Below are 27,381 nucleotides of genomic sequence, written 5' to 3' on the forward strand. Positions count from 1 at the left end.
GTGAAAAAGAGAGATACTCTGTTTTAGTAGATGATTCTGCCCAAAATAAAAATCTCTTTCGGTGAACCATTAAACAGAAAAACTTTTTTTAATGGAAAGAGGAAACGAGATACCTTTGTTGGCTTTCCCAAATATGGAGCTTCATGTTCTCACTGTTAAAATCTCCAAACAGGGGTTACAGTTAATATATAACATATCTCCTCCAAAGCAGGATATGGATTCTAAAAGTCTAGAACTACAAGTTAAACAGTTTATAGATATCAAAACATCAGGCACACCCCTGTTAAAAATATGACATCTCAATAAGAAAAGTCTTTGGATATAAAGCCACAAGTCCTTGATTGTGAAGTCTGCCTTTATTGTCTATTAAGGACCTCACCATGAAGTGTAATGAAGAGGAAAAATCTCTTAGCCCTGAGGCCTTTTCTAAGGTTTCGTTGACCAATTTGCGTAGGTCTGCAGTCCCAGATCTTTCTTCAGACCTTGGCATGAACATTTTTAAAAAGGTGAGTAGAACCATTTAAGCTCTCTAATATTTTGATACTTGGAAAAAAATCAGTAGGACATGAGGTCATGCTACAGAATGGGTTAGGCTGGGAAAGGAACATTGAGGAGAGAGGTCAGCCCCCAATTATAGCACTGGTTTGCAGCATGACGTTGTGTGAGTCCCTCTGTATGCATGAATGTTTCCCATTTTTAATGTTACCAAGTTCAATCCTGATGATGTGCGTAGGGTGCTTTCAGTGGTAGTGGAGATAGTTGTGGTAGCCATGATAGCGACTTATATTTGTATGGTTCCTCTCATTTTATCAAGGATTTTATATAAATGGTTCTCATTTAATCCAATGAGATCCTAAATTTCTACATTTTGCACCTAAGAAAATGAGCCTTACTGAAGTCTTATTCAGAGTGATGGGATCATCATGGAACATTTATTCTTGAGGTCATCTCTAGTTTAAAGACAGCAAAATAAACAAAACTCTGTAAATAAAGTAGTAAATCCTCACAACAAATCACTAAATTTTCTACCCTCGCAACTTTTTATAGGCCATCTCATAGGTTTCCATTCAATAAACATTTACTCTGCATCCACTGACCTCTAAAAATAAAAAATTTAAAGCAGAGTCAAGTGTACGCTTGGGAGTCACCTAACCAGTGTTCAAATTCTTGCTCTGCCACCTTGAACCTCTGTGATCCTGGTCAAATGATACTAAATATCAGTCCCTTCATTTGTAAATTGGATACATAACATACTTACTTCAAAAGGTTATGAGGATTGAGATAATACCTGTAAATTCCTCCCTGGGCCTGGTACTTACTTAGTACTCAATGAATGTTAATTATTCTCAAAAAAAGAAAGGAGTTAAGCCTTGGAAATTTTAGCAGTTTGTGAAAGGTTGAGTCCAAACTCAAAACCAGGTCTTGTTCAAACTAGGTCATGCTTTTATGAATCTACCGTTCCTTCTTTCTTTTTGTAAATATATGGAACCAATCAGCTAGGAAATAATGTGTAGAATAATGTATGTGTAGTAGCTTCATTTTCTATTTTTCAAAATGATTAGTTCAGCTGTGTTCATGGAAGACACAGAACATATTGTTAACTTACATATGAGTTCAGAGTGTTGCTATGCAAGCGGTCATGTCTACCTTCATTGATAATGTAATGATAGGCAATGGCTGTATTTTTTCTAAAAATGTCAGTAATCCAGGGGAATAAGTTTTCAGTACTGACTACACATGAGAATCTCTGGGAAGACAAAAAAATTGCTATGCCCAGACCTGCACCCAAACCAATTAGGTCAGAACTGCTGCAGGTTAGACCGATGTTGGTATATTTTAAAAGCATCTCAAGAAATTCTTAACTCTTATTTCTACTGGATTTTGCACTTGTTTGACAGGAGTAATGGGTTTGTACCAATTCATGCTTTGTATCTTCTAACTTTATGGACAGTGGCACACACTTGAAGTTGTCTGGCTGGAAAAATTGATTTCAATCCTGGAAAAATGAAACCGATAATAACTGGCTGGTCCAAGTGGTGACTCTAGAATCCTATACTCTAACCTATGGTTCTCCAATTTTAGCATTTATCAGAATCACCTACAGGGCTTATTAAAACACAACTGCTGATGAGGCACGTGGGTGGCTCAGTCATTAAACGTCTGCCTTCTGCTCAGGTCATGATCCCAGGGTCCTGGGTTCGAGCCCCACATCAGGCTCCCTGCTAGGTGGGAAGCCTGCTTCTCCTTCTCCCATTCCCTCTGCTTGTGTTTCATCTCTGTGTTTCTCTCTGTCAAATAAATAAAAATCTTAAAAAAAAAAAAAAACACAACTGCTAGACCTTACCTTCAAGGTTTCTAAATCTAGTTTATTTGGAGTTGAACCTGACAATTTGTATTTCTAACAGTTTCCCAGTTGATACTGATCCCACTGGTCAAGGGACAACACAAGCTAGCAGAAAGACCCAGGGAATATGTTACATTTTGTTTTGTGTCTTTCACTCTTTTAACGCATTATGGAAATGTCACCCATCTCTGTTGGATGATACTCATGGACTTTCTGGTCTCTTCTTCCTGGAATGTTCCTGTATTTTACTGCAGATTATTATTCTTTGCCCTGTGCCTAACCCTTTACCTCTCATCCTCATAGTTCAAGAGTCGCAAAGAAGACCGAGAGAGGAAAGGCTCAATCCCATTCCACCACACAGGGAAGAGGAGGCCCCGAAGAATGGGGGTGCCATTCCTGCTTCACGAGGACCACCTGGATGTGTCCCCGACCCGAAGCACATTCTCCTTCGGAAGTTTCTCTGGGCTTGGTGAAGACAGGCGAGGCATTGAAAAAGGAGGCTGGCAAACCACCATTTTAGGTGACCACAAGGAGTTTTCAAAGTAGGGCAGAGCTTGAGTGACCTGTTTAGAAATCTGGATCTAGGGCTCCGGGGCAAATCTGCATCTTTCTTGAACAGTTTAGTCAGGAAATGTGGATCCAGATGCTAGCTTCTAGTACCAAAGGAATGCAGATAATTTAATTAAATATGGGAGAACTGTGTATAATTAGGCAGGTAATGGCCCTATTTCTTAGGGACTTTAGATGTGGAAACATGGCCTTAAAGGGTCTTGTGCATTAGGATTTATCGTGAATCCTAAAACAGACTTTAATTTGGATATTAGAAAAAGAAAATGTAAAGAAAAGAAAAAGAAGCTTCTCCCCGCTTCCCGGATGGCGTATTTAGAAAGCCAGCTTAAATTCCGAAACTGAGAGTTTTCTGGGACTCCATATATGGTTTCTAACATTTGGCTTAGATTGGGGCTGATCTTACGACAGACAGCTTCATCCATCCTCTTGACCCTGACTGTTCCCAGAACAAGTCCAATGTCTGCTCCTTGGCTGTGCCTCAGGCACTTCCTAATGTCCCTCTATCCTCCCTGCTGTCCTTTGGAAAGACAACATCTCAGCAGAGAATCTTTCGTTTTTAAATTCTTTCATGGTACTCTTGTCCATCTCAGGGAAATTTACCCGGCGGGGCAGTTCAGATGCAGCCACGGAGATGGAGAGCCTGAGTGCCAGGCACTCCCACTCCCACCACACCCTGGTGAGTGACCTGCCAGATCACTCCAACAGCCACGGAGAAAACACTGTCAAGGAAGGTGGGTCGGAGGCGGCACCTGCAGGCGGGACTTCAGGTTCCTTTTCCTGTTTCCTGTTTTTACTCCATATTCCATTTTCATTGCAATCTGGCTCCTTCTACTTTTTAAAAACTTGCATTCATGTATTACATTGCTGGGTAATTTACTTGCGAGCCATTCTTGGGATTTCCTTTGTAGCCAAAGCTATTTGATGGCACACTGCAAACACCATACCTCTCAGAGGGGAAAGAAGCCATTCATCTTTGTTTTCAAAAGGTCATAGACCCATGGGGCTAGAAGAGACTTAGAAGACAGTTATATATTCAGTACCATGGTCCCCTGTATGATGTCCCTCGAAAGGTCTTATCTACCTTCAATGAGAGGAAAGTCACTGCCTTCCTGGGCCATGGATTCCTTTTTCAGACAGCTGCTCTTTCAAATAAGTGCCTTAGATGCTTCATGTGGAGAAAACATGTGTGTCTGGGTGGAAGCCAAATTGGTCTCTCATTCTGTACTCTTAACCTACAAGCAGAAATGGAACCCCTCTTTTCCCTGGAGTATGTGTCAAGTATTTGATGATACCAGTTACTTCCACCACAAATTTATGTTCCATTACTCTTGAACAAAGGAGAAAAAAGTCTTCCTTATTTGCTGTTGCTTAAATACGCCAGATAAAACCAAATATTTTACCAGCCACAAACTTGTGGGGAAATACTTCAACTAAACCAGTTGCTAAAAGCATTAGTAAATCCTGAATATGCATAGATACTACTGTATCAGTAGGATCTGCCGTTTAAGAGTAATGGTAACAGGTAAAATCCACCTGTTAAACAAAAGTTAAATTCTAGCCTGGGTCTTAAGGAAGCCAGTTGGAATTCACATTTTCTGTAACTTTCATTTTTGCCAAATGTCACATGGACTTGACCCAAGGCCATTTTGTGGGAATTGAGAATAGCTTTGAGCCTCCAAGTCAAACATCTGCAACAGCCTCAGCTCTGATTGTGACCATGAGAGTGTAACTGCCTGACATGATGTCATGAGCTAATATGGGGAAAATTAAGACACTGCTTTCTTTTTATTAGTGCGATCCCAGATCTCCACAATCACAGTTGCAACCTTCAACACCACCTTGGCATCGTTCAACGTAGGCTACGCAGACTTTTTCAGTGAGCATATGAGGAAGCTCTGCAACCAGGTGCCTATCCCGGAGATGCCACATGAACCCTTGGCATGTGCAAATCTGCCCCGAAGCCTCACAGACTCCTGCATAAACTACAGCTACTTAGAGGACACGGAGCATATCGATGGGACTAATAACTTTGTCCACAAGAATGGCATGCTTGATCTTTCAGTAAGAAGCAAGAATTTCTCTTACCAAAGCTTGAAAGATAATGACTCTTTGATCCAGTTTTTATAATGCTATAAAATAGATTCTTAGCAATGTTGAACCTTAAAATGAAAAGGCTACCCATATAAAAAATTTCACAAATGTGTCAACCATCACCAAGGCAACTTTCCCTTTTTATTTTTTTTCAAGCATTACATTCGATGTGATCTGACCTCAGAATATTTTTATAATCCAAAAACATTAACAAATCCTGAATATGCTTATGTAAAATACACATAACGAGTATGGGCTAAGTCTCGTTTCTCTAGAATTAAGAGTAAAAAGTTCTCAGTTTATTTTCTTTTATTATACAAGCAACATGACTACAAACCTCCTGGGTAGCAAGGGAAAATGAATAGAACCCCATTAAAAGATTTAAACTTGCATTCTCAAGAATGCCTGTCTTGATTATAGTTATTAGCAAATGAAAGGGTTGTTATAGTTTACGATTATATTTCACAACATTTTTTATTTCATATTAGAAAACGGGCTCAGAAAATAATTTAATATATTAAAATCAATGAAAAGACATAATTTAAACATGCAAATATTTTGCATTTAAAATTGAGGTGTCAATAATGATACAATTGTGAATGCCTAAATGTTTCCCGTTTATGTGGATGAGGGAATCATTGTTTTTTTATCTCTTATGACAGAAAGTGAAAGGCAGAGGATTAAAACCCTTTGATTTAAAAAATCAGTTGAACCAGTTTCCATTTAGGTGAAAAATTATGGTTCCATTAATTCACTGTTCTTCAGTATCCCTATTAACAGTATTATGATAAGTTTTGGAATACTTCAGTGAGATAATACACAATATTTTCTTTTCATACATACATTTTATGTCTTTGGGTGACTTATACTTAAGCACATACACAAGGTCCCAGTGCAATTTAAATAGGCACATTTGAAAATTACCTCAATTATTTATGCTTAAGTACATAGAAAAGCCTAAAAGAAATGTATTAAACAAAATAACAAAATCTATGTAGGAAGAGATAGTTTCAGGCAAACTAATCACCTTCTGTTCATCTTTTTCTCTCCCTCCAGGTGGTTCTGAAGGCTGTTTATCTTGTCCTGAATCATGACATCAGTTCTCGCATCTGTGATGTAGCACTAAACATTGTGGAATGCTTGCTTCAACTTGGTGTGGTGCCTTGTGTAGAAAAGAACAGAAAAAAGAGTGAAAACAAGGAACATGAAACTACAGAAAAAAGAGCCAGTGAGGGAACCTTCCAGTTCAAAGGTGTATCTGGAAGTTCACCCTGTGGATTCGGGGGCCCTTCCGTTAGTGGAGCTGGAGATGGTGGAGGAGAAGAAGGAGGTGGAGATGGAGGTGGTGGAGGAGGTGACGGAGGAGGAGGCGGAGGCGGAGGTGGACCTTATGAGAAGAATGATAAGAACCAAGAGAAGGTATGAGTGAACCACCTTCTGTGTTCTCGAGAAATGTTGCCCCTAATTTCTTTCCAATGCTTGCTTGCCAAGAATTTGATCACAACTAGTCCCTAAAGAAAGTCGTGAGCCTAGAAATCTCTTCAGTGGGTTCTCACCAGGCATTAGTGGAAATGGTTAGATGAAATGGTATTCTCAATTCAAAAACCATTGACACTCAAGCAGTGTTAGAGCTAATTTCCTGGTCATGTTATTTCTTTAGGGTAGTATCTCAGTTATATTATATGACCATCACTCACAGTCTGTCAAGAATAGCCTCTTTCTCAAATTTTTCAGGGTCTGACCAAATCAAGAACTCTTTTGTTCTCAGAATGCCATAACAAAATACCATAGTTTGGGTGGATTAAACAGCAGAAATTCTCTTCTCACATTTCTGGATTCTGGGAAGATCAATATGAAGGTGCCAGCGAGGCTTCTGAAGCTTCTTCTCTTGGGTTATAGGTAGCTGCCATCTTGCTGTATACGCACATGGCCTCTTTTTTTCTGTACACACACACACACACACACACACACAGAGAGAGAGAGAGAGAAGGAGAGAGAGAGAGAGGAGTCCTCTGGTGTCCATTCTTATAAGGATACTGATCTCATCAAACTAGAGCCCCACTCTCATGAAATCATCTAATCCTAATTACCTCCCAAAAGCCACATCTTCAAACACCATCACATTGAAGGTTAATGCTTCAACATGTGAATTTGGGGAAAATATATTCAGTCCATAACAAGCTGTATAATTTTTCCACAAGATGATGTTTTTTTTTTTCTCTTGATCTAAGGAGCACGTTTTTTTGGCAGCCAATCTCAATCACTGTTGAAGAAAGGGAAGAATTTTGTTCAGCTAATTGGTTGCTTTCAAAGACTAGTCTCGGTGCTCTCATATCTCAGTGTTTCACAACTTATGTTTTTAGCTTTCTTATTATTGATTATTCCTGAATTTAATTCCCTTTGCCTTGGCAACACCTCACTTATGATCTCTGCACTTAATGCCAAAAATTAGTTTTTTTCTTTACTTTGAGTTCTAAATAAATACCATAGCTTGGGGCTCTCAGGGGGCTCAGTCAGCTGAGTGTCTTATTCTTGATTTCATCAGGTCTTGATCTCAGGGCTGTGAATTCAAGCCCCACATTGGGCTCCTCAGTGCCATGGTGGGCATGGAGCCTACTTAAAAAAAAAAAAAAGAGAGAGAGAGAGAGAAAGAAAAAAGAATTACCATAGTTTGAATTCACATAACTTACACTGATTTAAGTTCAGGGTTTTTGTTGGAAAATACTGTTAACAAATGGAAATCAACAGAAGATTTGAATATTTAATGTCAGGATGTACACATCAAGGTCAAGTGTTTACAGGTGTAAGATGACATGTGCAGATTTCTACCATCTACATAATTATCCAAACTATGAATAAGTGTTGTGGTGCTCCTTCCTCTTTTAATTTCTTCTCTATCTCTTTCTAATCCTACTTGATCCATTTTTAATGTGCATTGATCATCTGTGTTTCTTCATCTCATTGTCTACTATCTTCCTAATATTTTAAGTCTCTCATCCAAATATTCTTTCCCAATATTCTTGGGTTCCTGAATCCTTTCTTTAGGATTTTCTTCCTCTGACTTAATCATAAATGTGTATTTTCCAATTCTTTTTTTTAAGATTTTATTTACTTATTTGTCAAAGAGAGAGCACAAGCAGGGGGAACAGTGGGCAAAGGGAGAAGCAGGCTCTTCACTGGTCAGACCCTGAAAATCTTGAGAAAAGGTATTCTTGACAGACTGTGAGTGATGGTCATATAGTATAACTGAGATGCTACCCTAAAGAAATAACATGACCAGGAAATTAGCTCTACCACTGCTTGAATGTCAAGCAGGAGCCTGATGGGAACTTGATCCCAGGACTCTGGGATCATGATCTGAGCCAAATGAAGACGCTTAACTGACTGAGCTACCCAAGAATCCCAAGTGTATTTTCCAATTTTGACAGTATCTTCCAGTGCTTAAAGTTGCCAACTTCTTACCTCTTCATACATTGCTGAGGATAATCCAAAAATCCTCAGATCTCACTCTTACTAAATGTCCATGTTTTATCTTTCAATATAAGTTGGCTACTCAAAGAGATAATCAATGGTATTTTATCCAATATGATATTCAAGGGAAAATAGAAAGAAAAAAAATAAAGAGTTGTGAAATTTTGATAGGGTTTTATTATTAACGCTTAGACAGTTGGAACTAAATTAAAGGGGGCTTTGTTATGTATCCTAAGAATTTCTGAAGTTGTTATTAGTATTACATTTTTACTTTTAGTTCTAAAATTTTACCCAACTGGTATCTGCATATGATTTCTTTTTGTAGACTTGCAAGTCTCTTGCCAATTTAAAATCCAGTTAGTATCCTAGATACTTGATAATGTAAACAGTATTTGAACAGAAGTTATCACTCTTGGTTAGATGGAATATTTTTGAAGTCAGATATGTAGTCTTCAAAACAACCACCAAGTAATCAATATTTCATAGTTCTGGAAAAAAGTACTCTTTGTAAAACAAATAATTTATAAAATAAAACCTAACCATAGGTTAAGTACATGTATTTCTGATTCACACAGGTCTCTTCTGCCCTAAATCTCTGTTATTTTCAGTGGAATCTGAGAGTTTATCTAATTTTACAGTGTAGTAATACCAGAAGCATGGGGAATTTATTAATTCAGAAAGGAAGATCTAATTCTATTTCTATATATGTCACTAACTAATACTGAGAGCTTGAAATGTATTTAATATCTGTCCTGATTTCTGTCTGTAGCTTGGTACATTTTTCTGATGTCTCCTGTAAGAGGAACCTAAATCCTAAGGACATCTGAAGGTGTAAAGAAAGCCAAACCTGAATAGATATTTACTAAGAGCTTTTGGAGCTAGGGATTTTTTTTTTTTTAAAGGAACATACAGTAATCTAAAAATGGGTATAAACCTATCTTCCAAATCAGGACCTACCCAGGGTGAACTTATCTGAGGCACTACTTGCTGCCTTTAACTGTACAGTCAGTGCACCACACAAGGGCTTGTGGCTAAGGCTGAGTCAAGAAGGACTGAGATCCAGCCTATACTCTGCTCACTAAACTGTTCAACCAAGAGATGCATCTACTGAAAGGGCTCATCTTTTTCTAACTCATCTACCCACAGGAATGCCTTTTCTAATTTGCACAAAGTAGTCTCAAAAGAGTGCAGCAGGGACGCCTGGGTGGCTCAGTTGGTTAAGCGGCTGCCTTCTGCTCAGGTCATGATCCCAGCGTTCTGGGATCGAGTCCCACATCGGGCTCCTTGCTCGGCAGGGAGCCTGCTTCTCCCTCTGCCTCTAGCCTGCCACTCTGTCTGCCTGTGCTTGCGCTCTGTATCTCTCTCTCTAACAAATAAATAAAATCTTTAAAAAAAAAGAGAGAGAGAGCAGCATCCCACACCTATAAATAAATAAATAAATAAATATGTATTTAATACATATAAATACATATAAAAGAAATATAAAATATGTATATATTATTATGATTCTCATTTTGTAGGGCACACAGTGGTTAAGTGGCCAGCCCAAGGTTATGGAGCTAAGATGTGAATCCAAACATTTCTGAATTGCTGTATATATAGTAAATAAGTTAGTAAGTTTCTATTGATAATTTCTGAGTCTTCCATTTGCAACCGTCAGATATACAGAGTGCCCAGGAAATGGACTGAGATGTGGAGATGTGTGTGCAGGAAGTTTCCGAGGCGGCCTCTCAGAATCAACAACTGTGAGGTTGTAAAAGAAGCAGGATGAGGTAGAGAGAGAAGTTGAACTACAGTGTAGTTGTAACAGACTTCAGCTCATCACACGGAGGGCTCTAAAGCAAGGATGACTCCTTAAAAGTAATCTCCAGGTGGAGAAAAGGAGCCCACATTTATACCCCTAAATCTGCATCATGCCCTTGATCAGCCATTGGAAGCATACTGCTACCAGGAAGACCATTAACCTTAGGTGAGGCAACTCTCCTTTAGCTAAGAGCAATGGCTAGTTAGGATCTCAGTAGAGAGCTGTCAGCCAGCAACACTTCCAGGCTCAGAGAATGCTCAGTTTTGCAGAGGGCATCTCAGCACTGCATCCACGACATGAGGCTGTAGATTAGAAAAGAAGGACCAACTGTGTAACTTTAGGGGAAGGGGAGTCTACCTTTCCATATCATGGATGTCGTCTTGGTAACACCATCTCTTTCACTCCCTACCCACACTGGAGTACTTTCAGTGTGTGATATCATTTGCTTAGCCACCTGTTCCACATGACAATGGAAGTGCTTATCCATTATTTCCTTTGTTCTGCACATTAAACTGATATAGAAAGGGAAATTATTAGGATCCTTCTGCCTCTTTGGAGATAATTCACAGAAGTTCATTTTTCTGGAAGCTGTGTCCTTCACTAACAGCAAGGATTAAATGGGGCAAAAGAGAGGATGATAACCATTCTGATTATTCATCTCAGGAAAGCTTCCTATTTACCCGCAAAGGAAGAAACAAGCTGAGTGTTGACAAATTTCTTTATATTCTCACTTTGCTGGTGCGTGAGTATTACAATACCGTGAAAATATAAAATTAGAAAGTCCCTTAAAAATGTCAGAAGTTGCCATGTGATTTCAAAGTTCCAGACTTTTATCAGTTCCAGGAATTTAGCAATAATCCTTTCCTGGTGGTACTATCAGAAACCTGATGATGGGGGTAGCTTCTGGGAAAATCTATTTGTCTTCATCACTGATAGTCCCCATTGTCTCTCTAGGTGGTTCTAATAGTCTGCAAAGGATACAGTAAGCATGTTTTCTAATCAAGAGGTCTACATTTATATCCTTTAGCCCTAGGGGATGATCAAAATGCACATTTTTCTTTCTTTTAAAAGGCAATCTGGATTTTAGAAAGGTTAATGTGCTTGTCGAGCCCTTGACAATTCTGTTTTTCAAGTTGTACGTGCTCACCATAAAACATATAAAACTCGGTTTAATCACAAAATGGAATGGCAGTACCAAAAGGGCTTTGTGACTTTTCTAGGATGAAAGTACACCTGTAAGCAACCATAGGCTTGCTCTGACCATGCTCATTAAAATAGTGAAGTCTTTGGGATGTGCCTATGGTTGCGGAGAAGGACATCGAGGGCTCTCTGGAGATCGTCTGAGACACCAGGTATTCCGAGAGAATGTAAGAGAATTACAGTAGATTCCATTTCCTCTCCTTCCCTGCCTCCTATTTAAAAATGAGTCCTTTGACAATGAGGGTCAGTGTTCCCTGAAAAATATTGCATTGCATAGGCATGATTAATGATGATTCAGAGTGGGAAGATTCCCACAACCTATCTCAAGACCTCAAAAACCCAGGCCTAGGAAAGCTTAACTGGGAAAACACGTCTGCCTTCTGCCTAAGCAGGCCAACTCCCAGTTGGTGAAAGGGTGTATAATTGGAATGTGTGAATTAAAGTTTGCAAGACATTGGCAAAGATTAATGTATTTAAGGAGCCTCTGAGGGGCTGTGACGAATGACTTTTTGATCATTTGCCTGGGTACAATAGAAACATATTTTATGTTAAAGAATGGGGTCAAAGTTTAGGACTCAGTTTGTGATTCTTACATAGGTATGGAAAATGGCCCTTATTGGGACAAAACAGGACTGTAAAAGTAGCCCGTCATGTTCTGGCTGCTTTGTTTGAGAATGAACCTTGACTCCTTCGTATTTGAGATCATGTCCCTTTGAACTGTGTGAAACTTGAAACTCTGCGCTTGGGCTCGCAAAGCACAATTCTGTCATGGAATATGATCTTACTCCTGCTCATTTTCGCTTGCCTCAGCCGATTGCTACTTTTCCCTTCACTCTTGAGCAATAACCCACCTCCATAGCAAGTCCACGCTGGGACAGTTGCCTCATACATACGTTTGAATTGAAATTGTAAGAAAATATCCTCCTGAAAATAAGGGTTTTATGCAAATTTGAGTCCAGGAAACCCTTTGGCATATGACGGCAGAGTTTTAGGATCATGTCAACATCTAATGCCAACCCATTTTTTCTTGGTATTAGTTTTTGTCATGAAATGTTCACACAGTACTAGCATGCTGGGTTTCTTTCTCATTCTGTCATCTACCCATCATCTACCCATCTATCCATTCTTGTCTCTGTCCTTTATATGCTTTATGTTGTATTATATTCATTGATTGTATATGGGGGGTTATAGTCACAGTAATTAACTTCTAAATTCTGAACCATGACAACTTTGACCAAGATCTAGATTTTGAGGCTCAAAATGTAAAAATCAAAATAACAATAATAATAAGGCAATAGAAAGCTGAAATCAGCCCCATCTTTGAGCATGTGTATGTGATTTTTATTGTTTGATTTTTAATTCTATCACAGTATGAATAAATGCCTTCATGGTTATTATCACTCCTCATACAGAAGACCAATTCCATGAAATGGCACATTAAATATAATAAGTGTCATGCTTTGCTTGGAGGTCTGAAGTGGCTCTGACACCAGAATCTGTCTTTCTAGACTTGGAGAAAATAGGACAGGTGATTAGAAGCCACTTGAGAGATCACTTGCTGCTTAGTCGTCCACTATGCTTTCCTGATGAGACTACTGGACATTTCCCATCAGGCTGTCCAGACAGTTTTTCACCTGCCTTCTCAGCTTTCCTGACTTAGAGGGCAACTCTTCCATTCTCTTGTAGCCCAGCTTAATATTCATTATAGAGACTATATTTGCCTCTCCAAACACATTGTCCAAGAGATACAAACTTGAGACATGATCCCTGGAAAAGTCTATTTCAAGGAGCTGGTTCTTTACAAATTTCTAAAACATTGCATTTTCAGAAGACTTAACTTTTAAGATGTTAGGAGTATTTCTTCTACCAGATCAGGGCCTCTATATTTCTTTAAAGGAGAAAGAAAAAGAGAAAAAAACACGGAGGGAAGGAGGGAGGAAGGAAGAAAGGAAGAGAGGAAGAAATAGAAGATTAATGATATATGTCAAACTGCTTAATAATTCCAGCATGTGTTTTTTTAGCTTAACCATTTGCAGGTAGTCCCAAACTATTGAAAGGAAATTCACTCTGACAGCTCTATATCTCTTGGAGAAGTTTAGATTATTCATTGAGAATCAAAATGCTTAAGGTTTGATAGTCTGATTTGATTCTTGCTTAAACTTCCCATGGAACTCATTCAGACATTCTGATAGCCTCTAACGAGTGGATTTGAAATTATGCTGCCTTTGGTATATTTTGTAGAGATCAGATAATTTGTGCTTCAGTACTTTCCAACTCAGAAGTTCAAATTGTTTTGTAAGTGTAACAATGAAGATCTTTGCTAATTCTTTATAGGATAATAATTAAATACTACTTCATGCAGGAAATATTTTAAGTAAATACTTTGAAAACATAATTTTATAGCAAGCAACATTTATTTTGTAATGGAAAAAAGGAGCTTGACTAAGTTCTAGCAACCAATAACCTCTCTGGAATAAAAACACTTATTTTCTCATTATTCTAGGACCTAGTAAAGGGAGAATGAAAACAATTATCAATTCACCTGACTTTGGGATACAGATGGGGGGATTACAGCAAGGTTATACCAAGAAATTTATTGCGAATTCCAAGTTTTGGCCTTTGAAAATCTTTCTATTTCTCTTCAGATTTTTCCAGAATCTTTCTCTGGTCCTTGATTTGTTAAAGTAATGATATAACTTAACTTTTCTTCTGGGAAACCATTAAGGGCCTACCTTGTATGTTTGAATTCTTAGGGATTGCTTTCTCCAATCTGACTTTCAAGATTGTGCCTGGTTGTCCAAAGTTTTCCATCCTCGGTTAAGGTGGTCCTCACCCAACCACCCCCCTTTCCTTAGCCTGTTCCTTCAACCTAGAGTCTTCTGTTACTTCCTCATTTCGTTCCTTTGTCATGGACTTCCTTATATCTCTTACACAGAATGTTTCTTCAGGAGAGCAACCAATCTCTATTCATTCATCCATCATCATAAGTTCTTTTGGAAAGTGGGTGGTACCTAAATAATGTTTGCCCCAATCATTATCTGGATTCTTCATAGGACTACTGTATCATAAGAGAAATAACCTCAGTAAAGGGCAAGACTCTGAGTCCAAATTTTGACTCTGCTGTGAACTGTGTCAACGTGGACAAAATCCTTCCCTTCTGTGGGCCCCAGCTTCCTCCACTATAGTACTGGATGCTCATCAAATCACGAGGTGTGAAAGTCAAAGGTTATGTACTTACAAGCAAGAAACATGTTTTAACAGCAAAGCACTGAACACATGTGATTTTTCTCTTCATAGTAGGAGAAGGCTGGGAGGCTGACACCAGAGAGTATCCGCATATTCTGCCTGTGGCCTTCTGCAGCCAATGACCGTGCCTTCATTTGTTCTGATTATTATGGGATTCTTGTGGAATTATTCCCTTTCCCTTTGCCAGATGGCAGAATTATTTGCTGGCAATATAAGTGTGAGTATTAGGGTCTAGCCAATGGTTACTTGGTTTTCACATCTATAAGGCTAATTGCTATTTAAATATCAAACTCTCACATTCAAATACAGACACATAAAGAAATAAATGAGACCTGCCTGTATTTTATGCCTCCCCTCTGCTTCAAGGATCTTCCCCTCCTAGCCAGATAAGAGGACACTGGATACCCACTTCCTACATCCCTCTCACTGCCCCCCCCCAATTAAATCTACTTAAGTTCAAAGTAGCTGAACATAGGAGTGGCACACTTCTTCCCATCACACAAAGCCTTTGAGGTTTTTCAAACCTGACTGACCAATTCTGTAACCTGCCTAATTTTTGACACATTGAGCTTTTCTTCATTGAGACCTTAAAATCTTGATCTTGGTGAAAAGACTGAGGGGTTTTGTTTTTTGGTTTTTGTTTTTTGTTTTTGGCACCAGCATTAGACATTAGCCTTGGGTTTTACTTGGGGCAGCCTTTCTCAGAGTAAAGTCCTTCGTACTGCTCAGCTTATCTCTGCCCCTCTCTTGCTCAGACAAGAGGGACTAGCAGGGTTGGCCTGCAGCAGCCAGCAGGGATGGATGGAAGCCTTTGCCTTCTGCAGGCTTCTGTCTCAGACTAATGGTATCCCTAGCTTAAGCTGGTACCTGTGACTTTTTCCACTTTTCTTCCTTCATTGCAGGCCCAGAACTGCCTCACTAAGCTATACAAGCTCGATAAGATGCAATTCCGACAAACCATGAGGGACTATGTGAACAAGGACTCTCTCAATAATGTAGTGGACTTCTTGCATGCTTTGCTAGGATTCTGTATGGAGCCTGTCACTGACAGTAAGTAAAGCTGTGCCATGTTCCAGGAGAGATCGCTATGAGGTGACGCAGGTAGAGTTCCAGAAGTACCCTGAATATGTGGGGATAGAATTTAGAGGGAAAGATTGTGTGTGTGTGTGTGTGTGTGTAATAAAGTATCAATAAGAGAAGCTCGCACATTGTCTTTGATGACACGTTTTTGGAAGCTTTGTGATGACAACTTTCCTCAGCAAAAGGGATTTGGTAAAGTTGTGGCATCCTCACAGCTGGCTCTTCAAGCCATCGCTCATGGCACTCCTCTCTCTTTCACACAACTTTCTGTTATATGACAATTGAGGCAGAAATCACGGAACAAGGGAGTATATTCATTAGTTCAACAAATATGAGTACTTACTATATGCCAGGCACAGTCCTTGGAGATTTCTTTCACAAAATAAAATAGGAAAGAAAAGATATATATAAATGTAATAGTAGTATAATTTTGATATGCTCATCTATACCTACATATATACTGAATTTTTTAAAAAACAGGCAAATGGATATATAGATAGCCCCATACACCATTTTATACTTCATGGCTTTAAGAAAACCCCACCAAAGAGACCTGTGGTGTAAGGGGCCAGTGAGCTCCAACTGCATTCGTAATAAACCAAACACCTTCAATACCACTCAAATGCAAATAGAGTAATGAAATGAAATGCTGTATGAAGCCTGAATTGAGTAACATATACATTTTGATTAGAGCCTGGGAAGAAATAATGTCTTAGTATAGCCTTTTGTGGTTTATATGATACATGTATGAGAGTTGATTAATCTATAATGAAGATCTATTTGATGAATTTGGAACCAATTTCCCTATTTGTATCCCAGGCTTTATTGTTTGGTGACCTCATTAAAAAAATATTGTTCCTTTATAGAGCCCCTAAAATAATGTATATCCTCAAAGAAGTTTTAAGCTGAGCACATTATAAATTTTTAAAAATCATAAAGTGGGAATTAGAGTTGAGATACTGTAAGAGAAATTCCTATTTTCTCTTTTTTTAAGCTAGCTGAGATAGAAACTGCAAGCATAGACCAAAAGATTTCTTTCTATGATGTAAAATCTAGGGATAATCCCCTGCCAGCTGACACAGACAGTGAAAGGTTAGTGATAAAGTGTATTACTTCAAGGTGACAAATCCCCCCTGAGACTCTTGAGAAGAAGCTCATGGTGAATCAGCCAACCAAACACACAGGTCCTTATCTGATTTGTTCTGGAGATGCATACACCCTGACCCTACAGTCCATTGGTGGCTCACAGTCATTAGAAATCTTCTGGCAAGGTTCTAGAATATCTCATGTGTCCCCTACAAAATGCCTGTGGATATATGGAAAACTGGCAAAAAAAATGCTACCAGAGAGTGATGGCCTCATTTCATTGGCATTTCACATTTCAATGAGTCATAAGGAAGTGGCTCTAAAAGAGGTTGTAGGTTTTCATTCTCCATATACCTACACAGTCTGGGAACAAGAAGCTGATGGAAGTTCTATGCAGTTCTTGGCAGAACTTAGTCTCCTTTTTATTGCCAGTACCCATGTGAATCCCCCCCCACCAAGGTCCCCTCACTGCCTCTGCCTCCTCCTGCCCTGTTCACCTGGTTGACCCCACCCCTACTTCTGAATGACTGAAGGATTTCCACTGAGAAGACAGCATTCCTCACCCCCAGAAAGGCTGAATCAAATAAATTCTCTCTCCAATGACGGATTAATAACTTTGCTTAGATTACCAATAGAAACATTCTACAACATGATGGACTATAACCTAGTAAAGACTCTGAGGGAGACTATGAGTTGTTTATCTCCAAGTCTGCATAAAGATGATTAAACCTAGGGATATCTTTAATCTTTTATTTCTGTATTTCATGTAGCCCTTCATTAATTCCTGGGTGCTATGTACTTCATTACTTCCTTAACCTGTGTAGCTTAATGGAAACATTGCCTTGAATTGGTGCCTTTGCATTCCAGACAAGGCTGGGTTTGGAAATAACTTCACCACGGTGGACAACAAATCCACAGCTCAAAACGTGGAAGGCATCATCGTCAGCGCCATGTTTAAGTCCCTTATCACACGCTGCGCTTCAACCACGCATGAATTGCACAGCCCTGAGAATCTGGTGAGAAGTTCACCTCTTCTTCCCACAGGAGTTCTTGGTCTCCACTCTAAGAAAATTCTGTCGTGGCCCTGAGAAAGACAAGTTGAAGTCTTAAAGTCTGTACCTTAAAGTTAAAATCTCTGTTTTCCCAAAGTGACCAGTAGCTCATGGTAGAGCCTCAGTAACACATTTCTCCTTGTTACTCATTAAATCACTTGAAAGTTGACATATCTTCCTCTTCCACTTCATAAGTTCTGTGGTGGTTGCTGAGCTAGTTGAAAGGTACTTCAAGTTCTTAAAGAGAAAGGCTGTGCTCAACACAGCCTATTAGCTCATGAAATATTAAAGAATATTAAACCAACCATTTTTGAAACATACTTTAAAAAATTAATGTGAGTCTGCTGCTGAAATTAGTTTTGTTTTCTCTTATAGAACATTGTAATTTTTTAGTTACTTCCTCATAAATGACTGTGTTAATTAAACCACTAAAGCCACAAGAACTGTGAGAGAAGGACGGGGCTATAACATGTTAGTGCTTAATTGCTGCCAAGGAAATTGTGGTTTGGGATACAAAAAGTAGATATGAAAAAGACTAATGAATCCACACAAATAGATGAATTCAGTTCTCTCTGGGGAGTAAAAGACTTATATTTCACTATCTTACCAAATGTTACGTGTTGGGACTTTTTACGTAGAAATCTGCGTATTTATACATATTGACACTATCTGCTAAGCTACCTAAATCGGGGAATTATTTTAAGCTTTTTAGCTATTGAGACTATTCACATAACTTGAGATAAACTTAAACCCTAAACCAAAGGGAATTGAATTTTGCTAGCTGTCAAAGCCCCCTCGGTAAAGTTCTTAGAGTCTGAGAAAAACGTGGACACCATCCATGCAGTTAATTTTTCATGGCAAGAAGTACTTTGAAAAGTTTATTATAATACATGTGAGCACTTTTTATACATTATAGTCTGCAAAATCGTATGTAGAAGAAATAATTGTATTTCTTGATTTTCTTTAAATCATCTTGGTTTTGACTTGGAACTCCCATTCCACCAGAACGGCTGAAAGTCGAATCCCAACATTTTGGGGTTTCTTTACTTCACAGAGGGGTGCAAGGATCCCAAGTCTTTGGTAGGACCTAGGACCCAAGAACTCCATGGATCTCAACCATCAGTCCATACCTATTATTTCACTACTGCTCTCTGCTTAGGGTTGGGCACTCTGATGAATTTGGAACCCTTGTTTTTTGGTGTCTTGTCCCTTCTACGGGGAAGCTGTCAAAGAATACAATGACAGCACAAGATCTTTCTGCCCAGAGGACCGAAAAAACTCTCTTTCCATGTTTTCCTCAGTTACTGTTCCTTCTGATTTTTTAAGGCTCATTGGCATGATTGTTCCAGTGGTCTTAGGTTTTGAAAACCAAAGCTATCAAGGTAAGTGTTTCTTAGGCTTCTGTGTCTTGCTTTGCCATGAATCTTCCCGAAGGCAAAGAATGCAGTAACCACCTTCTTGAAGAGAGAGGAGGAAATGCTGAGTGAAAAGGTTAATATCTCAAGAAAAAAGGTCCTATACATATTTTTAACTGTGGACTCATGAACGTATTGGTTTTAATGGCCCTGCATCATCTTTACTTCATAGTCAAGTTCATGTTCAAATGGGCTTCAACATACACATTTGTTAAATATGTCCAGCAAAATACACTATCCTTGAATAATCAGGCTCTGTTAGAAGTGTCTAGAGGACTTAGCATATTTTATCACAGTGATACAGAAAATTTGGAGAAGCTAAAGAGGGACTGAAATCTCTAGTTTAAACAAACTTCTGATTGCCTTTTTTTTGCAGGCATCTCTTCAGAAGTCATAATAGAGAAAATTAAAGCTTGGGAATCCAGTGGTTTAAAGTGTAAATTGATGTCTTTCTAATGATACAGCCAACTTTCTGAATATGGAACATGGTAACCATCCTTTTTCATACTAAAGATGACAGGCAAGGTTCTTACTAGTGTTGCTATAGGAACAATGGAGAGAGACCGGGTACCATCTGGTTCACTGTAGTAAAATGTCTTCCTTTTATGATTCTCATGCTGATCTAAGCCTAGGGAATTGCTTTCTCCCTCTCTTCCTGTGAAAACTGTTTAATCACACAACTTTCCCCATACTTTCCTTCTTGCATCCAAACAGGGGCTGTATTGTGACATTCGTCAGCTAGTCCAGTTTATCAAAGAGGCTCATGGAAATGTCTTCAGAAGAGTGGCCCTCAGTGCTTTGCTTGACAGTGCTGAGAAGTTGGCACCAGGGAAGAAGATGGAGGAGAATGAATCAGAATCTAAGACTGCAGGCAGTAAAAGGTTAGAAACTTAAGCTATAAATATTCGTGTTGGCCTTATGTCTGTAGAATGTAATTGGTTGTACTGTCCATGTGGTTCCCAGGATGGTGTGGGACTCTAGGGCAGGGCTGGTGGAACTATCTTGTATAAATAGTATCACTGGTGACAGTACAGCTGGAGCTTAGAAAAAGGATGTGTTTACTATCAAACATATCCTGCCTCTCTATAAATCAGAGCTCAGTTGATCTCAGGCTTGCATATAATTGACCTTTACTTCACAGATCTCAACAATATGGTGAAATGTTATCTGTGTGTTAGTCTTCTCCATAGATAATTTACATTTTTGTCCAAAGAGGAAAAGCAATTATTGATACCATATCCTCCTGTTTAGTAAGTAATATTTTAAACATGGAAAAATACAAATAGCTGAGCAGTGCCCTGTTGTTTTTCATTCTAGTAAATATACATTTATTGTATGCCCATTCCATAAAACATGTCACTTACTGAGATTAAAAGAAACTCCTAAATTTAAAATTCTGCTTGTAGTTAATGACTCTGCACTGATGGTGGTATTCTTAGACAATAAAGCAGTGAGATCATGAATCAAATGGTAGGATATCAATTTCATACTGTATAGACTCATGATGACATAGGGTTTGCAAGCAATATATGTTGTCGATAACGGAGTGTTTTGCTTTATGAAGTATATGAAGTATTGAGGAGTGGTGTCCTGCTCTGTTTGATTGGTGGACTGCACCATTTGCATAGGTCAGAAGCGGGAAGCATTGTGGATAAAGGCCAGGGGTCCTCTGCACCTGAGGAATGTCGTAGCTTCATGTCTGGTCGCCCCTCACAGACTCCAGAGCAGTAAGTAGCACTGATTTTCCCTCCAATGCTGTGGGCTGAGCACTTCTTACTGTAAGAAATTCCGTTTTCCTAACTGCTGTTTGTTTGCTTGTCATTTTCTTTGAACTTTGCCTTGCTTCTGCCCTTTACTTTTCATTCCCAAAGCCACTAAACTCTAAAGACCCAAATCATAAATAACCAACCTCATGCTTATGGGAAGCTTCCCTAACAGCATTTCCCATTTCCAGTCTTTACCCCATATGCTTCTCGTGCATACTCCTGCAGGTAAATCATGAAAAATAGCATGTGTAACCAGGTGGGGAGGAGGTGTCATATACTTTCTTGCTTAAAATCACTTATAACTTTTGTTATTTAAAAGTATTAATGGCTGTCAATGTGCTTGATGAAGGTTTTCTTAAAAAAGTAAGATAAACTCTTGTGCTCAGATTTAGCTAAAACATAAACTCCATTCCATTTCACCTTGGTCTTCTCCTGAGATCCATTCCAGTGTTCCAAAAGGTGTTTATCTTCACTTTTTATAATGCCAAAGTCAAAAGCATCTTAAAATTAGTGCCTCCAGAAAATGAGAGAATTACTGTAGACACTGAACATGTAGCCTAGTTCTATGCAAGGCTCATTTGTCTTCATGCTTCTTTTTGAGAACTATTTACTCACAAATGGTGTGATCAGTATTTAAAATATGAACATCATTTAAGAAACACACTTTTATTTCCCTAAACCTTGGTTACTATGAAATGATTGCAGAATGATTATCAGAAATTCTGCAGGGTATTCTATGTTTAAGGTATACCCTCTCTATAGTCAAGGAAATCACCATCATCAAATAGGACCTTGGTAATTCACATGAAGTAAGGAAAACCTTGAAAGAACAAAAGCCTGCATAGATCTTGTAGCCCTTCAAAATCTTAAAGACTGTCTCTAAGTGCCTGGAAAAAAGTAAAGAGAAGATAAATCAACTCTATAAGTCTAGGACCATGTGAGCTTTTGCTTACCATTATAACCCCAATGCTTATGACTTGGCCCCCACTGTAAACACTTAATGTCTATTTCATAAATGAATGAATGAATGAATGGCAGACAATCAATGAAAGGAAAAAATTGTGAAATTACCATCATGGTTTGTTTGTTTGTTTGTTTGTTTCCTTTAACTTCCTTTCTTAAATGTGATGTTCCAAGAAATCTTTAAGGACATAGTAAAAAGTCAAACAGAGGCTCTAAATGAAAAGACTTATTTTAAAAGGCAAAGTTCTGTAGCTGAGTAGCCACAAGACTAATTAAAAATCTTTACATATGGAGTATGAGCAGAAAAATGACAGAGGGCTTCCTCCACCCCAAAATAGCACTAGCAACAATCAAGCTACTATGTTCAATGAGAATGATCTAATAAGTAAACTGGATTTTAAAAAATAAAACCCTCTACACAGGTGATCTCATTTTCCAGATTGCAAAATATTCTCCTTCTTCAGTGTTCTGTGAACACTGCCCGATATCACAGCACTTCACATGGGTCCTTAGCATGGGTCTGTTCTTGACCCTTGAATGAAGATACATGTTTTAATATACTTCTACATAAAAATTTCCGTTTGGAGAGATGTCATGGAATGTTAAATATAGAGCTTTTCCCTGATCAGAGTGGGCCTAGGGGAGGAGCATGCCAATACCCTGTGTAGGACTGAGGAAAGGTAGGTGGATGATCCTGGTTCCTCCTTTATCCTGCCTCCTGCCCTTCCCTCCCTTTCAGACCCTTCTCTTCTCCTTCTTCCTCCTTAAATAAAAGTCACACTAACTCAATTGAAAATCAGTTTTATATGTTCATCCTCTGAAACTCATTATCGATACACGCCCACTGGACAAAGTTAATGTAAATCTTACTGAAATGTTGTACCATGTAGACCATGTGGTCATACGCTCATCATTGTGCTCCACGTTCCCCAAAGGCAAGAAATGTTTCGTACACTGTGATCGTTTGATAAGAAAATAAAACAACTGAGAAGTCAAATCCTGAAACACTGATTTAAACTCACAAATGCATACCATATATGATAACCAGAGTGTTCTGGTTTGAAATAAGAATAAAATGTATTTAGTACTCTAATGAGATTCTGAGAGGTAAAATTTGAAACTCCATATAAGTGTCTCCAGAAAATGATTGTTTTACACAGTACTGTTGAATTTTGAGTAGAGTCTGGATTCAATCCCAAAGCCTATAGACAAATCATTACCTAAAATTTCATGAACAAATTTCATCACATATTACTAAGTATCTTCTGTGACCTTTTCCCCCCAAATTTCTGAAGTAATATATGTTGCTGAAGTTGGCAAATGTAGCAAAACAGAAAAACAAAGAAAAATCATTTTAAATCGAAATACTATCAGTTGGAGATAACCACCATAAATTTCTGGTGTGCTGGGTACAATTTTGACCATGTGTACAAGCAAACTCACAGACACATGTTTATGTGTGTACTTTATTTAACATGAAATTATCCTATTTCACCCATTGATTAACTGCTTTCTAACTTTGCTATCTACCTTTGACATTTCCCATATCAGTCGTCTTCTAAAATAGGATTTTAATGACTATGGAATATGCCATCAGATAGAAATTCTATAATTTATTTGTTTCTCTGGAGTTTAAAATTAGATTGCTTCCAGTTTTCAGTGTTAACCCATAATACCTCAGCAGGCATTTGATCATCTTGTATTTATCTACATGTTAGTATGTTTTCCCATCATTTTCTTGACTTCCTAGGAATTGGATTTCCCTATCATAGCTGTAGATAGATAATGGTTTTGGATACCATATTACTAAATTACCTTTCAGAGAGGTTGAATCTATCTCATCACTAGTAGGATGACAGTCACCAATTGCTTTCTCTTCCCCCTCCCTTAATCTTTACCAATTTAATGAGTGAAAATAGGGATCCCATTTCAGTGGACCTTCCCCGTCCCCCAATTTCTAGTGAGATTAACCTCAGCATATTATTGGCCACTTGTCTTTTCCCTCTTGTGAAATGTCTTGGTCAAAAATCCCTTTGGATGTGTCCTCATTTGGCATATTGAGTTGGATTAATTTTTTTACTTTTAAACCTTACTTAAGCGTCTTTGCCCTGAGAAAGCTAAATCATTAGGCACAATGAAAATAATTTAGTAAACAATTGTAGAATGATGCAGCCCCTGAGTGTGGTTACATTTCACTTAGTCATTTATTCAAATATCTTTTGTGAGCTTATTTAGTGCTGAGAATTATACTATGCTGGGGTGGGGCTGGAAAGTGACATACAGTACTGCACAAGCCTCTGGGAACTTAAAAAAAAAAAAAGTGAAATATTTAGACATCATAAGTGCTTCTTACTATTATGACTCACACCCACAGATGAATACCTGTGCTAATATTTGGTCTTTTTATTAAAGCTGGGGAAAAAATGATTACCTCTATTTGCCAGCTGAGACATGACTGTTTCCAGGAAGACCTCAGAGTCAACCTTGGTCTCACTCCTTCCACTCCCCTCTGACTCATCCTAAATCCCAGCCCATCAAAGATCATCCTGCATGAATTGCATAAATATCACTGGCAGGAAGTTGAAAGAAATTTAAGAGAATTTCCCAAGTGTTGTCAGACATTTAATTCTACCCTTTGCTTGCTTTCAGCGATGAACAAATGCAAGGGGGCAACCTAGGGCGGAAGGATTTCTGGCGCAAGATGTTCAAATCCCAGAGTGCAGCGAGTGACACCAGCAGCCAGTCTGAACAGGATACTTCGGAATGCACCACTGCCCATTCAGGGACCACCTCGGACCGTCGCACCCGCTCACGGTCCCGCAGAATTTCCCTCCGGAAGAAACTTAAACTCCCCATAGGTAAAAGTATGTCTGTATTTATTTATGGATTCTCTTATTCCCTGCCATGTCCTCAAATCAACTCATAATCAAAGCAACACATGGTAGGGTAGAGAAAAGGAAAGCCTTCAAGTCACAAGGCTTAAGCTGGCTCATTCATTCATTCATCTTTTTTCAGCAGGTATTTCTCAAACCCCAACTATGTGCACTTATTATGTCCAAACACTATGATGTTAGGCATCAGGAATTAAACGATAAGCAAAATGACACAGTGCCCAACTTTGCTGAACTTAAAATCTATTGGGGATGACAGTCAGTAAAACAGATAATCCTACAACTAAGTGTGGTTGGAAGCTATAAATTTTATGAAGGAAATATATATTGTGCTGTGAATGTATGCAGTAAGGTCTGACCTAAATGGGGAGGAGGAGGCAGAGATCAGAGAAGGCTCCCTGGAGGAAGTGATACTAAGATCTTCAGGGTACTGGTAGCAATAAAATCTGTAAAAGTATTAGGAGTGAGGGAAGGAAGTTGTGAAAGTATTAGGAGTGAGTGAAGTATCTTCAGGGTACTTAGGCGAATGAAGAAGGAAAGTGTACTAAGTGGTAGCAATAAAATCTGTAAAAGTATTAGGAATAGTGAGGGAGTAGAAGTAGTGAGGCAGTAGGAAGTGAGGGAAGTAGAAACAAGACAAGGAGAAGAGCGTCTGCAGGATTATGACAATGCAATGGGGACTAAAGCCTGTGGACCTTGCAGGTAAGGTTGGCCTTTGTCTTACAGCCCTACGTAGCCCAGCTGGGATATTGAGCAAGGGAATAATGCAAGCAGGTTAGCTTTTTCTGAAAGATCCCTTACATGGGCAACATACTGGAGGGAGCATATTGGTTGAGGGAGACCAATTAGAAAGCTGTTTAGTAGTCTAGGCATAAGTAATGGAAACTTGGACTGGGTGATTGACCATGTACAGCAGAGTGGACAGATTCGATAAATGCTTAGGAGGTAAAATCAACAGGACTTATCGGAAGATGTGAAAAGTGTCAAGGAGAACTGGATGGATTGTGGTTTTATTCACCAAAGAGGCCCAAATTCATTTTGTTCTGGTCTTACTCAGTCTCATCATTTTATAATCCAATATTCAAAGCATATACATTTTGAAAACCATTTGTTTTCACTTCAGTGTACAGCAAGCCATGTAATTTTCATTGCTTTTTGAGCACATGCTGACATTTCTGTTTAATTCATTTGGGAGGAAAATGCTATACTGATCTAAATTTTCAAAATTATTAAATAGGAAACTGGCTGAAGCGGTCCTCCCTCTCAGGCCTAGCAGATGGTGTGGAGGACCTTCTGGACATCAGCTCTGTGGACCGCCTCTCTTTCATCAGGCAAAGTTCCAAGGTAAACAGGATATCACTTATATAAGATAATGTTGGATTTGCTGGTAGAAAAATGTCAGGACCAAGAAATGTTGAACACATGGAAGGGCCAAATAACAAAGAGTTGAAGAAACTTTCTTCAAATTGAGCAAAGTTTAGAAACTTAAATGAACAATGAAAACTAAGATATCTAAGTAGTAGGCTATTATGGAAAGGAAGAAAAGAGTAACAAAAAATTTACATAAAATTATAATGCAGATCTAGATATGTACATAGGTATTAATTCCCAGCTATTTTAATGTTTTAGCTTTATTTTTATTATTATTTTTAATTCCAGTATAATTAACAATTAACAGTGTTATATTGGTTTCAGGTATACAATATAGTCATTCAACAATTTGGTACAGTACCCAGTGCTCATCATGAAAAGTGTACTCTTAAACCCCATTACCTGTTTCACCCTTCCCACTTCCCGCTGGGAACCACCTCTACTAACCGCCATTTTGTTATCTATAGTTAAGAGTCTGTTATTTGTTCTCCTTTTTTTGTTATTTGTTTTGTTTTGTTTTTAAATTCCACAAGAGTGAAATCATTTGATATTTGTCTTTCTCTGACTGTCTCATTTCATGTAGTCTTGTACCTTCTAGATCCATCCATGTTGTTACAAATGGGTTTCCACTCTCACCACTTTTATTTAACATACTACTGGAAATCCTAGCCACAACAATCAGACAAGAAAAAGAAATGAAAGGCATCCAAATTGGTATTTTCCAACTATTTTTAACTTTTAACATACATGTGAAATTCCTGACATTTCAAGCTCCTACCCAAGGATGCAGAATTTTCTAATGATTCACTTTATGTATTAAAACACACACATACACACACACACACGCATGTACTTCATCCTCTTTCCATTACTTTTTGTGAGTACTTAAACAGTTCTCCCTATTGAAAAGGATAAAGAAATTCAGGATTTCTCCCACTAAGTGCTTCTTCATAATACTATTAAGTATTGTAACAGCATACTATTTGGAAAAGGTAATGATTCTCAGTGAAATCCAATTCCTACAAGAGCAT

The 27,381-nt window shown here is 38.5% G+C and overlaps 1 protein-coding gene across 12 annotated transcripts in view; it reads left to right on the plus strand.

Annotated features, from left to right (window-relative positions):
- Nucleotides 1–27,381, plus strand: part of UNC80 (unc-80 homolog, NALCN channel complex subunit) — a 230,625-nt gene that overhangs the window by 46,596 nt on the left and 156,648 nt on the right. For 6 of the 12 annotated variants that reach the window (XM_059393393.1, XM_059393382.1, XM_059393389.1 and 3 more), the window contains exons 9-20: nucleotides 372–506; nucleotides 2,648–2,864; nucleotides 3,505–3,681; nucleotides 4,707–4,975; nucleotides 6,062–6,424; nucleotides 11,501–11,647; nucleotides 15,629–15,776; nucleotides 17,760–17,908; nucleotides 20,074–20,240; nucleotides 20,988–21,086; nucleotides 24,738–24,952; nucleotides 26,217–26,323. In XM_059393393.1, the coding sequence (XP_059249376.1) occupies nucleotides 372–506; nucleotides 2,648–2,864; nucleotides 3,505–3,681; nucleotides 4,707–4,975; nucleotides 6,062–6,424; nucleotides 11,501–11,647; nucleotides 15,629–15,776; nucleotides 17,760–17,908; nucleotides 20,074–20,240; nucleotides 20,988–21,086; nucleotides 24,738–24,952; nucleotides 26,217–26,323 (2,193 nt within the window). The remainder of the gene's footprint in view (nucleotides 1–371; nucleotides 507–2,647; nucleotides 2,865–3,504; nucleotides 3,682–4,706; nucleotides 4,976–6,061; nucleotides 6,425–11,500; nucleotides 11,648–15,628; nucleotides 15,777–17,759; nucleotides 17,909–20,073; nucleotides 20,241–20,987; nucleotides 21,087–24,737; nucleotides 24,953–26,216; nucleotides 26,324–27,381) is intronic. The other 6 variants (XM_059393386.1, XM_059393390.1, XM_059393384.1 and 3 more) reach the window with 5 other exon arrangements.

The sequence above is a fragment of the Mustela nigripes genome, chromosome 3 (genome assembly GCF_022355385.1).
Source record: "Mustela nigripes isolate SB6536 chromosome 3, MUSNIG.SB6536, whole genome shotgun sequence".
In the NCBI taxonomy this organism is placed as follows: Eukaryota; Metazoa; Chordata; class Mammalia; order Carnivora; family Mustelidae; genus Mustela; species Mustela nigripes.